Genomic DNA, 14715 nt, shown 5'->3' on the forward strand with positions numbered 1-14715 from the left:
GTTCCTTCTGAATTTCCACTGGGTGTAGGATCCTTCCGAATTTCTGAGGCTGTTTTAGCACAGTGAGCTAAACAGCTGGCTTGTAATGCAGAACAATGCCAGCAGCGCGGTTTCAGTTCCCGAACCGGCCTCCCTGAACAGGTGACGGAATGTGGGGACTAGGGGCTTTTCACAGTAACTTCATTGGAGCCTACTTGTGACAATAAGCTATTATTATTATTATTATTATTATTATTATTATTATTATTATTATTTCTCCTGGGTCCAGGTTCCTTCCGAGTTTCTCCTGGGTTCAGGTTCCCTCTGAATTTCTCCTGGGTGCAGCTTCCCTCCGAATTTCCAATCGGTGCAGGTTCCTTCTGAATTTTTCCCAGGCGCATGTTCCTTCCAAATTTCTCACGGGTGCAGGTCCCTTCTGAATTTCCACTGGGCGCGGGTTCCTTCTGAATTTCCCCTGGTCGCAGGTTCCTTCCGAATTTCCCCTGGGCGCAGGTTCCTTCTGAATTTCCACTGGGTGCGGGTTCCTTCTGAATTTCCCCTGGGCGCGTGTTCCTTCTGAAGTTCCGCTGGGTGCAGGTTCCTTCCGCATTACCACGGGTTGCAGGTTCCTTCTGCATTTCCACCAGGTGCAGGTTCCTTCCGAATTTCCACCGGGCGCAGGTTCCTTCTGAATTTCCACTGGGTGTAGGGTTTTTCCGAATTTCTGAGGCTGTTTTAGCACAGTGGGCTAAACAGCTGGCTTGTAATGCAGAACAATGCCAGCAGCGCGGTTTCAGTTCCCGAACCGGCCTCCCTGAACAGGTGGCGGAATGTGGGGACTAGTGGCTTTTCACAGTAACTTCATTGGAGCCTACTTGTGACAATATGCGATTATTATTATTATTATTATTATTATTATTATTATTATTATTGTTATTATTTCTCCTGGTTCCAGGTTCCTTCCGAGTTTCTCCTGGGTTCAGGTTCCCTCCGAATTTCCAATCGGTGCAGGTTCCTTCTGAATTTTTCCCAGGCGCATGTTCCTTCCAAATTTCTCACGGGTGCAGGACCCTTCTGAATTTCCACTGGACGCGGGTTCCTTCTGAATTTCCCCTGGTCGCAGATTCCTTCCGAATTTCCCCTGGGCGCAGGTTCCTTCTGAATTTCCACTGGGCGTGGGTTCCTTCTGAATTACTCCTGGTCGCAGGTTCTTTCCGAATTTCCCCTGGGCGCAGGTTCCTTCCTGAAATCATAACAATAAGCAACAGCAGCAAACCGAAAGCAGTAAATAATAGTTTCTTATTGTTTAATGGTATTGGGTATCACAGTAATTTATACAGTATGAAATTAATTCTTTATAGAAAATTTATCTTTTAACAAAAAAGCAGTTTGCAAAAATTATTTTAAAAAGACAAAACTGGCAAAACATTCAAAACTGGGAAGTGAGCTGGAGAGTGGGGCAGGATTAGGTGCATCAGATGGAAGAATACACTCTCCGAAACATGATTGGCCAGTTGTTTCTGTACTGCAATTATTAATAGTTTGTTATATTTTCCCTTCTTACATTCATGCTCAGACATTCTTTCCATCATAAAAAATGTAATTCCTGCAATTATTTATGGATCTTTTATCTTCATCAGGAGATTTTGAGCAACCAACATCCTCATGGTGTGGAAAAGTCAATAAGAGAGAATAAAGAACAAGAGAAAAGCAATCAACTAAGGTTGAAATATTTAATCTTTCTATTATAACAAATATTTAATGATTTAAATAACCTGCTACATCAAAAACCATTAATATCAAGGCTACCTTCCTGTACCTATCCATACAGGTTTGCAGTTAAATTTGAACATTTTCGACCTTTTCACTTTGGACAAATATTCAAAGTTTGGTTCATGGCTTTTCACAAGCGGCTGTCAATCTTTCATGTGTGCTGTTGTTTAGTCGTGTTATCTACATAACACAAACTCAGCAAATTCAAATCCCAGACCGTTCTAGTATATAGTGGATATATTTACACTGAGCAGCTCCACAATATATATTAGAAAAACAGAAAATTCTGGGAGTGTACAGCTCGTCAGTCAGATCCACAAAGAGGGAAGTCCGGTAGTTCATTTTTACAATGGGCTGGATTCTCTGTCTTGTGTTTGTTATGTGTCAGGGATTAGAGAACCCCAAAGTGCATCATGGAGTTCACCTGACCCACAACTTTCGATAGATTGTGGTTATGGGGAGCACACGGCCCACTCTACAGGTGTGGTACAGCAGAAATGGAAATGGATTTTTTAAAGCAAAACAATGTTTATTCTATGAACTCAAGTTAACCTTTCTAAAACATACAGTGAGTATCTTAGCAACTATTAATTCAAATACAACCCCCAAAGAATACAACACTAAATAATCCTGAAATACATTCCCAAACAACATCCAGAAGACAAAAGACCCTTGAGCACAAAGATCAGGTTTAAATTCACTATTGCGAACCTTTATAATTCTGAATTCCAAATGATCAAGAGATAGTCTTTTGATGTCAGAGATAACAACAGTACACCTGTTTTGCCTGGCTTTAGCTCTAACACTGAAACAAAACCAAAAAAAACACAGACACACCCAAGCTTTTCTCAAAGTGAATCTTAAAGCTGACACAGTCCAGCTCCACCCACACTCTGACATCACTGCAGTAATAAACATTTCTTAAAGGTACACCCACTACAGTTATTCTATAAAAACACCCATTTCTTAATGGTACTCTGCTATGGGAAGTTACCAGCAGCAGAGTTCCCAATACAGCAGAGAATCCAGCGTTGGGGAGAAATGATGGGTCATTAAGACCCATTTGATTCCAATTACCGGGCCGTGCACCATATTATCCTGGCCCTCGTGGTTCTCCGGTCCTCAATCTGAGACCTGCCCCCCTTCTCCCCCCAACAGAGATCCCTTAAATTAAGTGACCCACCCTCCCTCCCCCAGAGGTTCCCTAAATAAATAGACGTCCCCAGAGACCCAGCAGGAGTGGAAATCAGATGCAATTTCGCTCCGGCTGGAGAAATAGTCGCCCAAACTGAGAAATTGCCCAATGTCTTTTGCTTACAGGGATGTTGCTCATTCTACCAAAAGCTCTGCACTCTCAAACTCTGCAATGTAAACAGCATTTTCTTTTTCTTTGCTTTAGATCTGCAGTATTTGCAGTTATCTGATTAATGCTTTATTTAATTAAGAAAAGGTTGGGTGAACTTCCAGAACTGTACCTTGGTGTCATACATGTAAAATGTTGCAGTAGACGGCATAGCAGCTTTTCACAGTGACTTCATTGCAATGTTAATGTAAGCCTCCTTGTGACAATAAAGATTACTATTATAACTAAGTATTGAAGTGATAGATTGTTCATTATACTGAAAACCAGGAAGCAATTAACCACTGGCTGTTCATCAGGAATTGCCAGGAACTTCGTGACTGTAACCAGACATGTTCTTACGAGTAGGCCAGATCAAGTATCTGCTCCTTCCCTCTGTGATCCCTCTATTATGTAACAAAATGTAAATGGGCGTGGAAGTAATTTATACCAGCTCTTTTCAAATACATTCTCTCCCAATGCTTTGTTGCAGTGTGTTCAAAATTACCTTTCTGCCTTATCCCCCCCCCCCCCCCCCCCCAGGTATATATTACGCACGGATAGGAACCCGGTTACTTATTTCTCATCATGGATTGCTTTTCAATATTTCCCTGGTGTCCTGAAGTATCTTTAAGTATAAACAACAGAAAACCGTATTGAGAGCTAGTCTGAAAGTGACCAGCAAAACATCACATGCGGGCCCAGCCGTGGTTGTTTGCCGTTTCTGCGGTAGAGACAAGAAAATGATGCCTCTTGACGTCAGCCTTTGTGACACTTGCACATTTGTGTTTGTTAGTTTGTCAGGATTGCTTCCAGTGCCCAGACGAGAGATAACGGTGTCAATTCCGAGGTGGTGCAAGCCAACCAATGGAATTTTCTGTGCAGATTGCAGAATTCCCAAGATGAAATTTTGGATTCAAAAGTGGAGTAATTTTGTCTCCATGCCAATGTTTCACAGCTTGCAGCTTTGCCCCGACCCCTCCTGCACCCTCGATAGAATGTGGGAGATGGCATGGAGTCAGTCCACAGTTGTTCGACAAATGTTAACATTTTAAAAATACCTTCTTATCAGTAGAATTCTTAAGTGACCTTTCCTGTTGTTTTTATCTCACACCTTTGTTTACAGCACAGTACAGAGTTGCTTTTTCCTCTGTCGGGACATGTCATCTATTTATACTGAAAAATCTGCCCAACGAACAGCATGTCTTTCTGACTTCACTGTCTCAAGTTTTTCTCTGGTTCGAGAAATCAGCTGCTGCATTAAAGTGACTGACTGCTTCATCATGGCAAATGCATTTTTAAAAATAGTGTTGAGAAGGCCTATTTTATTTGTCTAAAGCAGAGTAACCTACAGCGTGATAAGCATTGTAAAATAAAACTTCAATTGTGGTAGAGGTAGGATTGCCACTCAAATTTTGGTCGCTTGAGCCCATTTTGTTACGGTGCTGTTTTTGATTTGTTGTATTATTGTACTATGTGGGAGTAATATTATACATTGATTCAACTCCAATTCTTACAAATATGAATTCATAGAATAGACATTACAGAAATAGGCCATTCCTCCCAATTATACTCCACCCGCCATGCCATATTCGATCTTCCTCCTCTCAATCTTTCAGCATATTGTTTTATTTCTTCCCTCCCTGTTACTACTCTAATTATATTTTTGTTTTCAAAGCACTTCTGCTTGTTGCCTTCTCCTTTTAGTGCTCTGAATGTATTTGGATTTCCTTTTGCAGTGCTCACCATTTTGAATGTCTTTTCTACATTCTCAAACTGAATGTGGCACGGTGGTACAGTGGTTAGCACTGCTGCCTCACAGCGGCCTCACAGCGGCCTCACAGCGGCAGGGACCCGGGTTCGATTCCAACCTTGGGTGACTGTCTGTTTGGAGTTTGCACTTTCTCCCCAGGTCTGGGTGGGTTTCCTCTGGGTGCTCCGACAGCTGTTTCCTTGGCAGTTTTTGTCATTGGTGGTTTGCTCTTGTCTTCCATTGTCAGGGAAGGACTAGGAGACAGGACTCAAGTCTACCTCAGCCGGAATGTGAATTGAATCCATGCTGTTGGCATGATTCTGAAGCACACTTGTGACCTAGCTAACTGACCCCCTTACTGACTACTTTTTTGAAATAATATTTTTATTAAACAACTTTTAATAAATACAAAACCATAAAACAGAGCAAACAACAAACAGCAGCATTAACCCCCCCCCCCCCCCCCCCCCAAACAGTTGATGGTGACTAGCTCTTTAAAGAACACAATAAAAGACGGCCATCTTTTGTAGAACCCCTCAATTGCTCACCTTAACGTGTTTTTAACTTTCTCTTTTGAGAGTCCCCGAGCCACACTGAGATACTGGGTGGAGAAGCTGACCTCAACTCCCACCAGAACCCACCTGCAAACGATCAACGAGGCGAAGGCTAAGACATCCAACCCCACACCCGTCTGCAACTCCAGCAGGTCTGACACCCAAAATATGGCTCCTGAGGGACTGGGCTCCAAATCCATCTGTAAAAACTCTGACATGGTGCTGAAGAAGAAGACCCAAAATCTCACTAGCTCAAGACATGCCCAGAACATATCCATATGATTTGCCCACCTCCTGCAACAGCACTTAAACTTATCTTCCACCCCCTCAAACAACTGACTAAACTTAGTCCGAGTTAAATGTGCCCGGTCTAGTGCCGTACGGTGGCACAGTGGTTAGCACTACTGTCTTGGCTCTGAGGACCGGGTTCGAATCTGGACCAGGTCACTATCCGTGTGGAGTTTGCACATTCTCCTTGTGTCTGGTGGGTCTCACCCCCACAATCCAAAGATGTGCAGGGTAGGTGGATTGACCACCCTAAATTGCCCCTTAATTAGAATTTAAAAGAAATGTGTACTCGGTGCACCACCTTCAACCGTATCAACCCTAGTCTCAGGCAGGACGAAGTGTCGTTCATCCTACCCAAGGCCTCGCAGCGCACCCCCGCCTCCATTGTCACTCCCAGCTCCTCTTCTCACTTAGCCTTAATCCCCGCCAGCGACAAAGTATTGTCCGCCATTATCCTCCCGTTAATTCCCGAGGTACTCCCTTCTTCCAACCCTGTGAGCGTCAAAACGCTTTCCAACAGTGAGGATGGCGGTGCTACCAGAAATGACGGGAAAACCTTCCTTGCAAAGTCCCTCACCTGCAGATATCTAAAGCTTTCCGTCCGCGAAAATGCAATCTTCACTGACAGCTCCTCCAGGCTCACGAACCACCCCTACAGAAACATGCCATCCACCCCCTTATCCACACAGCCTGAAACCTGGCATCCAGCCTTTCCAGCTCAAACATATGATTATCACAAATCGGTGCCTGCTTCGACATCCTACCCAATTATGCATGCTGCCGTAATTGACGCCATATTTTCAACGTCACGTGATTGACGGACGAGCGATTCTCCAGGGCCCGGAGAATTGTTGGAGCGGCGCGCTCGCGATCTCGTGAGGAACGTCGTTCTTACCCACACAGTCAGGGAATCACCTGCCCCACTTTCTCATCTCTCTCGCTGTTATCCCCGGCGTTCCTAAGAAGCATTCCTGATCCTCTCATTTTTCTCATTTTACAGACTGCCCCTCAGTAATACCGTCCAAAACAGCAGCCTCTAATTTGCATGTGGGCTGACAATACTCTGACGATTTAGTACTGCACTACTTTTTTCAAAAGGGCACAAGGCAAACCAGATAATTACAGACATCTGTGTTAGGAGAAAGAATTTGGAGTCTTTAAAGGTGAAATTACTATGAGAAAATAAATCAACGCAGCCATCGCAACTTTTAGTAAGAGAGATTGAATTTTACAAACCTCCTAGTTCTTAGTGACAGATGTGGTCAGTGAGGAAAATGCAAAGGATGTAGTGTACCTGGACTTTCAGAAAGCTTTGATCAAGTGTCAGGGCACAACAAAATATGGAAAAAGATTAGGGATATGCATTCGCAGAACGCTAGAAAATTGGAATGAAACGGGTTAGAAGGGAAGAAAAAGTACTGTAATAATCCCCATTCATCATCACTCTCCTCCGTCTAGTTGAACTTGTCCTCTCACTGAACAATTTCTCCTTTTAATATGTTTCATTTCCTCTTAACCAAAGGTGTGGCTGTGGGTACCCGCATGGGTCCCAATTTTGCCTGTCTCTTTATGGCCTATGTGGAACATTCCCTGTTCTAGTCCTACTCTGGCTCCACCCCACAACTCTTTTATCGGTATATCAACAATTGTTTTGAACAAAGGACAAAGAACAATACAGCACAGAAATAGGCCTTTCATCCCTCCAAGCCTGTATTGGTCATGATACCAAGCTTTGCCAAAACCCTCAGCACTTCCTTGTGCCGTACCCCTCTATACCCATTCTATCCATGTGTTTGTCAAGATGCCTTTTGAACGCCGTTAATGTATATGTTTCTACAACCTCCCCTTGCAATGCGTTCCAGGCATTCACCACCTGCTGCGTAAAAAACCTGCCTCGCACATCTCCTCTAAACTTTGCCCCATGGACCTTACACCTATTCCTCCTGGTGACTGACCCCTCCACCCTGGGAAAGGGTGCCTGCCCATCCACTCTATCCATGCCTCATATAATTTGGTAGACCTCAATCAGGTCACCACTCAACCTCCGTCTTTCTAATGAAAACAGTCCGAGTCTATTCAGCCTCTCCACATAGCTACCATCCTCCAGACTAGGCAAAATCCTGGTAAACCTCCTTTGCACCCTCTCCAAAGCCTCCACATCCTTCTGGTAGTATAGCGACCAGAATTGTGTGCAATATTCCAAGTGCGGCTTACCAAGTTTCTATGCAACTGCAGCATGACTTGCCAGTTTTCTTGACTGCCTTGTCCACTTGTGTTGCCACCTTCAAAGATCTGTGGACTTGCACGCCCAGATCTTTCTGAGTTTCTATATTCCTAAGACTTTACCATTTACGGTATATTTCCCCTCTAAGTTAGGCCTACCAAATGGATTACCTCTCATTTGTCCGAATTAAACTCCATTTGCCATTTCTCTACCTAAGTCTCCAACCTATCTATGTCCTGCTGTATCTTCCAACAATCTTCAATATTATCTGCCACCCCACCAAGCTTGGTGTTATCCGCAAACTTACTAATCAGACCAGCTACATTTTCCTCCAAATCGTTTATATACACCACAAACAAGAGAGGCCCAAGCATCGATCCCTGTGGAACACCACGAGTCACAACCTTCCATTCAGAAAAACACTCTTCTACTGCTACCCTTTGCCTTCTGTGACTGAGCTATTTCTGTCTCCATCTTACCACCTCACCTCTGATCCCGTGTGACTTCACCTTTTGTGCCAGTCTGCCATGAGATATCATGTCAAAGGCTTTACTGAAGTCCATGTAAACAACATCCACCGCCGTGCCCTCATCAATCATCTTTGTCACCTCCTCATAAAATGTGATCAAGTTAGTGAGACACGATCTCCCCTTCACAAAGTCATGCTGTCTATCACTTATGAGTCCATTTGTTTCCAAATGGATATCAATCCGGTTGCTGAGAATTCTCTCCAATAATTTACCTACTACTGACATGAGGCTCACCAGCCTATAGTTTCCAGGGTTATCCCTGCTACCTTTCTTAAACAGCTGTACCACATTAGCTATTCTCCAGTCCTCTGGGATCTGACCTGTAGCCAATGAGGATAGAAAGATGTCAGTCAAGGCCCCAGCAATTTCCTCCCTTGATTCCCTCAGTATTCTGGGATAAATCCTATCCGGCCCAGGAGACTTATCTACCTTAATATATTTAAAAAGACCTACCTCCTCCTTTTCCATGTTAACATGATCCAGACTGTCCACATACCCTGACCAAGAATCAACTTCCACAAAATCCCTTTCATTCGTGAACATTGATGCAAAGTACTCATTTAATACCTCGCCCATTTCCTCTGGGTCAACACATAGATTCCCCCCACTGTTGTTAAGTGGTCCAATCCTTTCCCTGGCCACCCTCTTGCTTTTTACATATGAATAGAAAGCTTTAGAATTCACCCTAATCCTACTTGCCAATTACATTTTATGACCCCTCCTAGCCCTCCTAATTTCCTGCTTCAGTCAGTACCTTTCTACTTTCTTTGTACTCCTCAAGGATTTCGACTGTTCCCACCCTGCCAGACCGTACAAATGTTGCCTTTTTCTTTTTGACGAGGTTCACAATATCCCTCGTTATCCAAGGCTCTTTAAACTTCCCATACTTATCTTTCATTCTCTCAGGAACGTGACTTTCCTGAATCCTAATTAACTGTCGCTTGAAAGACTCCTATATGTCCGATGTTGATTTATTATCCAACAGCCGCACCCAATCCAAATTCTTCAATTCCTGTCTAATGTTATCGTAATTTGCCTTTCCCCAGTTTAGCACCTTAATGTGAGGGTTACCCTCATCTCTATCCAGAAGTACCCTAAAACTTGCGGAATTGTGGTCACCACTCCCAAAAATGTTCCCCTACTGAAACCTCAACCACCTGTCCAGGCTCATTCCCCAATACCAGATCCAGTACTGCCCCTTCCAAGTTGTACTATCTACATATTGCATCAAGAAGGCTTCCTGGATACACTTTACAAACTCTGCCCCATCCAAGCCCCTAGCACTAAGTGAGTTCCAGTCAATACAGAGGAAATTAAAATCTCATAGAACATAGAACAGTACAGCACAGAACAGGCCCTTCGGCCCTCAATGTTGTGCCGAGCCATGATCACCCTACTCAAACCCACGTATCCACCCCATACCCGCAACCCAACAACCCCCCCCCCCCCCCTTAACCCTACCCTTATTAGGACACTACGGGCAATTTAGCATGGCCAATCCACCTAACCCGCACATCTTTGGACTGTGGGAGGAAACCGGAGCACCCGGAGGAAACCCACGCACACAGGGGGAGGACGTGCAGACTCCACACAGACAGTGACCCAGCCGGGAATTGAACCTGGGACCCTGGAGCTGTGAAGCATTTATGCTAACCACCATGCTACCCTGCTACCCTACCACACTCCTACCACAACAGCCCTGTTACTTTTGCACTTATCCAAAATCTCTGTACCTATCTGCTCCTCTATCTCTCGCTGGCAGTTGGGGGGCCTGGAATAAACGTCCTACATTTTGATTGCCCCCTTCCTGTTCCTGAGCTCTACCCAGATTGCCTCATTGTACGAGCCCTCCAAAGTGTCCTCCCGCAGTACTGCTATAATATTCTCCTTAACCAGTAATGCTACTCCCCACCCCTTTTTACATTCCCCTCTATCTCTCCTGACGCATCTGTATCTTCCATCATTCAGCTGCTAATCCTGCCCTTCCTTTAACCATGTTTCTGTGATAGCCACAATATCGTAATTTCAAGTACTAATAAGTGCTCTAAGTTCATCTGCCTTAGCCCCTATACTTCTGGCGTTGAAACAAATACACTACAAACCACTGTGTTTGAGCAGACAGGGTGATGTGCCCTTATTTTTATGCTCTATTTCCCCTTCAGTTATTACACCTTCTAAGCTAGTGCTCTGGTTCTCACACCCCTGCCATACTAGTTTAAATCTTCCCGAGTGACTCTAGCAAACCTCCCAGCCAGGATATTGGTGCTCCTCCAGTTTAGATGCAATCCGTCCTTCTTGTACAGGTCACACCTGTCCCGGAAGAGATCCCAGTGGTCCAGAAATCTGAAACCCTCCCTCCTCCACCACCAGCTCAGCCACGTATTTAGCTGCACTATCCTCCTATTTCTAACCTCACTGGCATGTGGCACAGGGAGTAATCCTGAGATTACAACCCTAGAAGTCCTGCTTTTTAGTTTATTGCCTAACTCCGCTGAACTCCTTCTTCAGGACCTCATCACTCTTCCTGCCTTTGTCATTCGTACCTATGTGTACTACGACCTCTGGCTGTTCACCCTCTCCCTTCAGGATGCCCTATGTTTCGTTCAGAGACATCCTTGACCCTGGCACCAGGGAGGCAACATACCATCCTGGTGTCTCTTTCCCGTCCACAGAAGCACCTATCTGTGCCGCTTCATGTTCACCTTGGACCTGGAAACGTTCCTACACCCAGCACCTCGCCCTCTTTCCATGGCGCTTTCCCATACAATCGTAGAAGGGATAACACCTGCCCCTTAACCTCCTCCCTGCTCACCATCCAAGGGCCTAAACACTTGCTTCAGGTGAGGCAGCGCTTCACATGCACCTCCTTCAATCTGGTCTATTACATTTACTGCTCCCATTGTGATCAACTCTACGTTGGAGAGACTGGGTGACCGCTCTGCAGAACATCTTTAGTCCATCCACAAGCAGGACCCAGACCTTCCTGTTGTATGCCATTTCAACTCGCTGTCCTGCTCTCTCGTCTACACGTCCGTCCTTGGCAAGTTGCAATGTTCCAGTGAAGACGAGCACAAACTGAGGGACAGCACCTCTGTTTCTGATTAGGCACGTTACAGCCTTCCGGACTTAACATTGAGTTCAACAACTCCCTCTACCACCTTCACCCCATTTTTATTTCTATAAATTCATTTTCATTTCTTCCATCCATCCGGTTTTTCCTCACCATTGTCCCTCCTCCCCCCCCCCACCCCATTTGGGCCTTCTGTTCTCTGTTCCTAGTTGTCCTTTGACACACTGCTCATCTTTGTTCGGCCATTAACACATTCCGATCTCTTCATGTGGCATGATAAGCACCCTTCTTAGTCATTGTCACCACTATTTACATTCTCTTTGTCTTTCTATCTATCCATTACATATTTATCAATCTCTACCCATCGCTGGTCCTCTATCCAGCCCCACTGCTCCACTCTCCCCCCACAACAATATAAATCTGACCCTATTTCCAATTCTCTGCAGCCCTGCCAAAGAGCCATCAAGACTCAAAATGTTAGTTCCATTTTCTCTCCACAGATGCGGTCAGACCTGTTGAGATTGTCCAGTATTTTCTGTTTTTGTTTCAGGTTCCAACATCTGCAGTAATTTACTTTTATCTTTGAATTTAAGGGTATGTCTAAGACGTCAGAAGTCAATCACAATGTATTACAGGACTCTTCTGAAACGGTATTTTGTTCATTGTGTAGGTTAGCCAGTGAGGGGTTTAAAATGAAAGCGAGTTTGACTAAAATTGGAATACATTGAGAACAGAAAAACATGTTCTTTTAGGTTGATGTTGTGATGCATTGCAAGCTCCAACTGGAGTTGGTGAGTGAAGTAGAGAACTTGGACTGAGATTTTGCTCCCAAGTCAAGAGCATGAGTCAGAAAAAAATTCCCAACTCTGCAAACCCAATCACATCACAATGGATCACTCTGCTTATTGTTGTTTGAACACTGCCTTTGCATTCTGTCTTCAGAGCTTTTCTGAGTAGTGACTGTGTTGTGATTACGACACTCCAACATCGTGTCCTCGCTGCAATCTGCACAAAACACCAAAGGTCATTTTATCCCATGTCGCACAATCTAAGGCTGTTCACCATGTAGTAATTCTACTTACTCTTGCTGCCACACTGCTTGACCACTGTTGAACACCATGTTGTATTTTTATCATGATACAAAGGCACCAATCACTCATAAGGGGTTGTGTGAACTCATTTTGGTACATTTACTTTAAAAAGACACTTGAGAGCATTAAGACTAAGGTAGGAAGCTCAATGACATTATTAGCAGAACTATATGTGCTGTGTTGTCATAGGCCAAAGCGAAACTGAGGCTGGATCACATGACTCTTCTAGCTTTGTCATACTGGATAGGACTATTCTTCCTCCCTCCTCCTCCTCCTCCTCCTCCTCCTCCTCCTCCAATCCCCAGATCGAGGCTGATATGAAAGCCTTGTTTTGTCAGTTTGGGACGGCAGCCATTTTGGTTTTGGACTGTGTAAAGGAGGCCATAAGAAGCCATTTTTTATGGAAATGTGAGGGACAATAGCAGCAGACAGCTCTCAGCTGAAACAGCCATAATCTGTATGTAAGAGCTTGCTTTCCCTGCTATTGGGAGCTGCAGAGTAGAACATCCAGAAATATCATCCCCAGGGGACCTTCCAGTGTCGGTAGTTTGCGCCTGTAGTAAGGAAAGGAGCCTTTACTCTCTCCCAGCATATACTCTGTACCTACAAAGACATTTTTGATTCTTCAACTTCATAAGCCATCAGAGCTCCTAAACTGAAATTTAAGTTTCAGTCCTTTCACTACAGAAAGAAAAATTGAAGCAAAGGGCCTGCAATTATATCTGACCAAGACTGATTTGAAAACTCACCTTTAAATACTTTTATCTTTATCTGCATTTTAATCAAAGTAACTGTAATTTAGTTGGTAACTTTATCACTTTTCCTTTAGTAACTTTCAGCAATGTTTTTCAATGAACTAATCTATATCTTTCAGACTAAGCCTTTCTGCTAGTTTCTTTTAAATTGAACCACTTGCCAATTAAAAGGGGGGACTACGTATAGACGCGCACATTCTTAAACCTGAACCACTTTGTGGAAATGCTTTTTACATGGTTGAGACACCAAACCATGACCCCTCTGATCCCCATTGTCCTTTCTAGCCTCAGTGCCATTTTACTGCTAACCCATACACTAACCCATGCTCTTCACCTTTGCCTTTACACCCTCCCTGCCAAATAACTGTGTATCCATCATGGGCGGAGCCATGTTGAGATGAAATACATAAATTTCTGAGTGTCTGTTCCAGACTTCAATAATTGGAAACAAAATTGATAAAAAGCCTATTCAATGCATTTAAACCCCTTCAAGTACTTAATCCTCCAATCTCTGGACCTTCCCTGTATTTGTTATGGGGTCCTCAAGCCCCCCTTCAACCCACCACATAAGGGCAGTGCATTCCCAGGCCCGATCCCTGGCAGTGTCAACCTGGCAACTTGGCACTGCCAGCCTGGCACACTGGCAGTAACCCTGTCAGCACCACCCAGGCACCTTGGCATTGCCAGGGTGGCAGTTCCAGGATGCCCAGGTGCCAGGCTGGTGGTGCCCAGATGCCAGTAGGAATGCTCGGGTACCAACCTGCCCAGAGCCCGACCACCCAATGGTCTCTGATGGTTTGTGTAGGCCAGTGCTTAATGGCGGCATTGCATGATTTCCCAGGCACGTCCCGGCCTTGGGAAAATCCAGCTCAGACATGTTATTCAGATCTGGATCTCGCCAAGTGAGGGCAAAATCCAGATTGCAACATCTAGCGAGATCTCATTAGATCTTGTGAGGCATCCCAAACGTCGCAGATTTTGCGCGAGGTCTCTCGTGGGATTTGTGAGGAGGATGTTTGATGGGGCCCAATATACCTGCTAGTTCAGTGAAATGTTTAGCTACAGTTATTTTCAGCTTCTTTTAAAAAAACGTATTAATCGGACTCTGCTGAAGTGAGAAAAATGTAGAATAAGGAAAGGGAGCAGTGAGAATAAAATAAATTCTTTGACTCTCAATTAAGTAGTATAAATGTATTGACTAAACAAGATAGAAATTACTGGGAGTATATGACAGCTCAGTTAATGTCTGAGAAGAGGAACAATAGAATATTGTTGCAGATGTACACTGCTTGCTTGAACTCCAGCAGGTATAAAGAAGCACTTACATTTGTACAGCTCGTTTGACCACCATTGGAAGGA

General features: G+C 44.3%; 1 protein-coding gene across 5 annotated transcripts in view; it reads left to right on the forward strand.

Moving 5' to 3' along the window:
* zmp:0000000660 (arf-GAP with Rho-GAP domain, ANK repeat and PH domain-containing protein 2) overlaps window positions 1–14715 on the forward strand; it is a 494698-nt gene that overhangs the window by 144270 nt on the left and 335713 nt on the right. For all 5 annotated transcript variants that reach the window (XM_038791442.1, XM_038791438.1, XM_038791439.1 and 2 more), the window contains exon 5: window positions 1620–1702. In XM_038791442.1, coding sequence (XP_038647370.1) covers window positions 1620–1702 — 83 coding nt within the window. The remainder of the gene's footprint in view (window positions 1–1619; window positions 1703–14715) is intronic.

Source organism: Scyliorhinus canicula, chromosome 3 (assembly GCF_902713615.1).
Source record: "Scyliorhinus canicula chromosome 3, sScyCan1.1, whole genome shotgun sequence".
NCBI classification, from domain to species: Eukaryota; Metazoa; Chordata; class Chondrichthyes; order Carcharhiniformes; family Scyliorhinidae; genus Scyliorhinus; species Scyliorhinus canicula.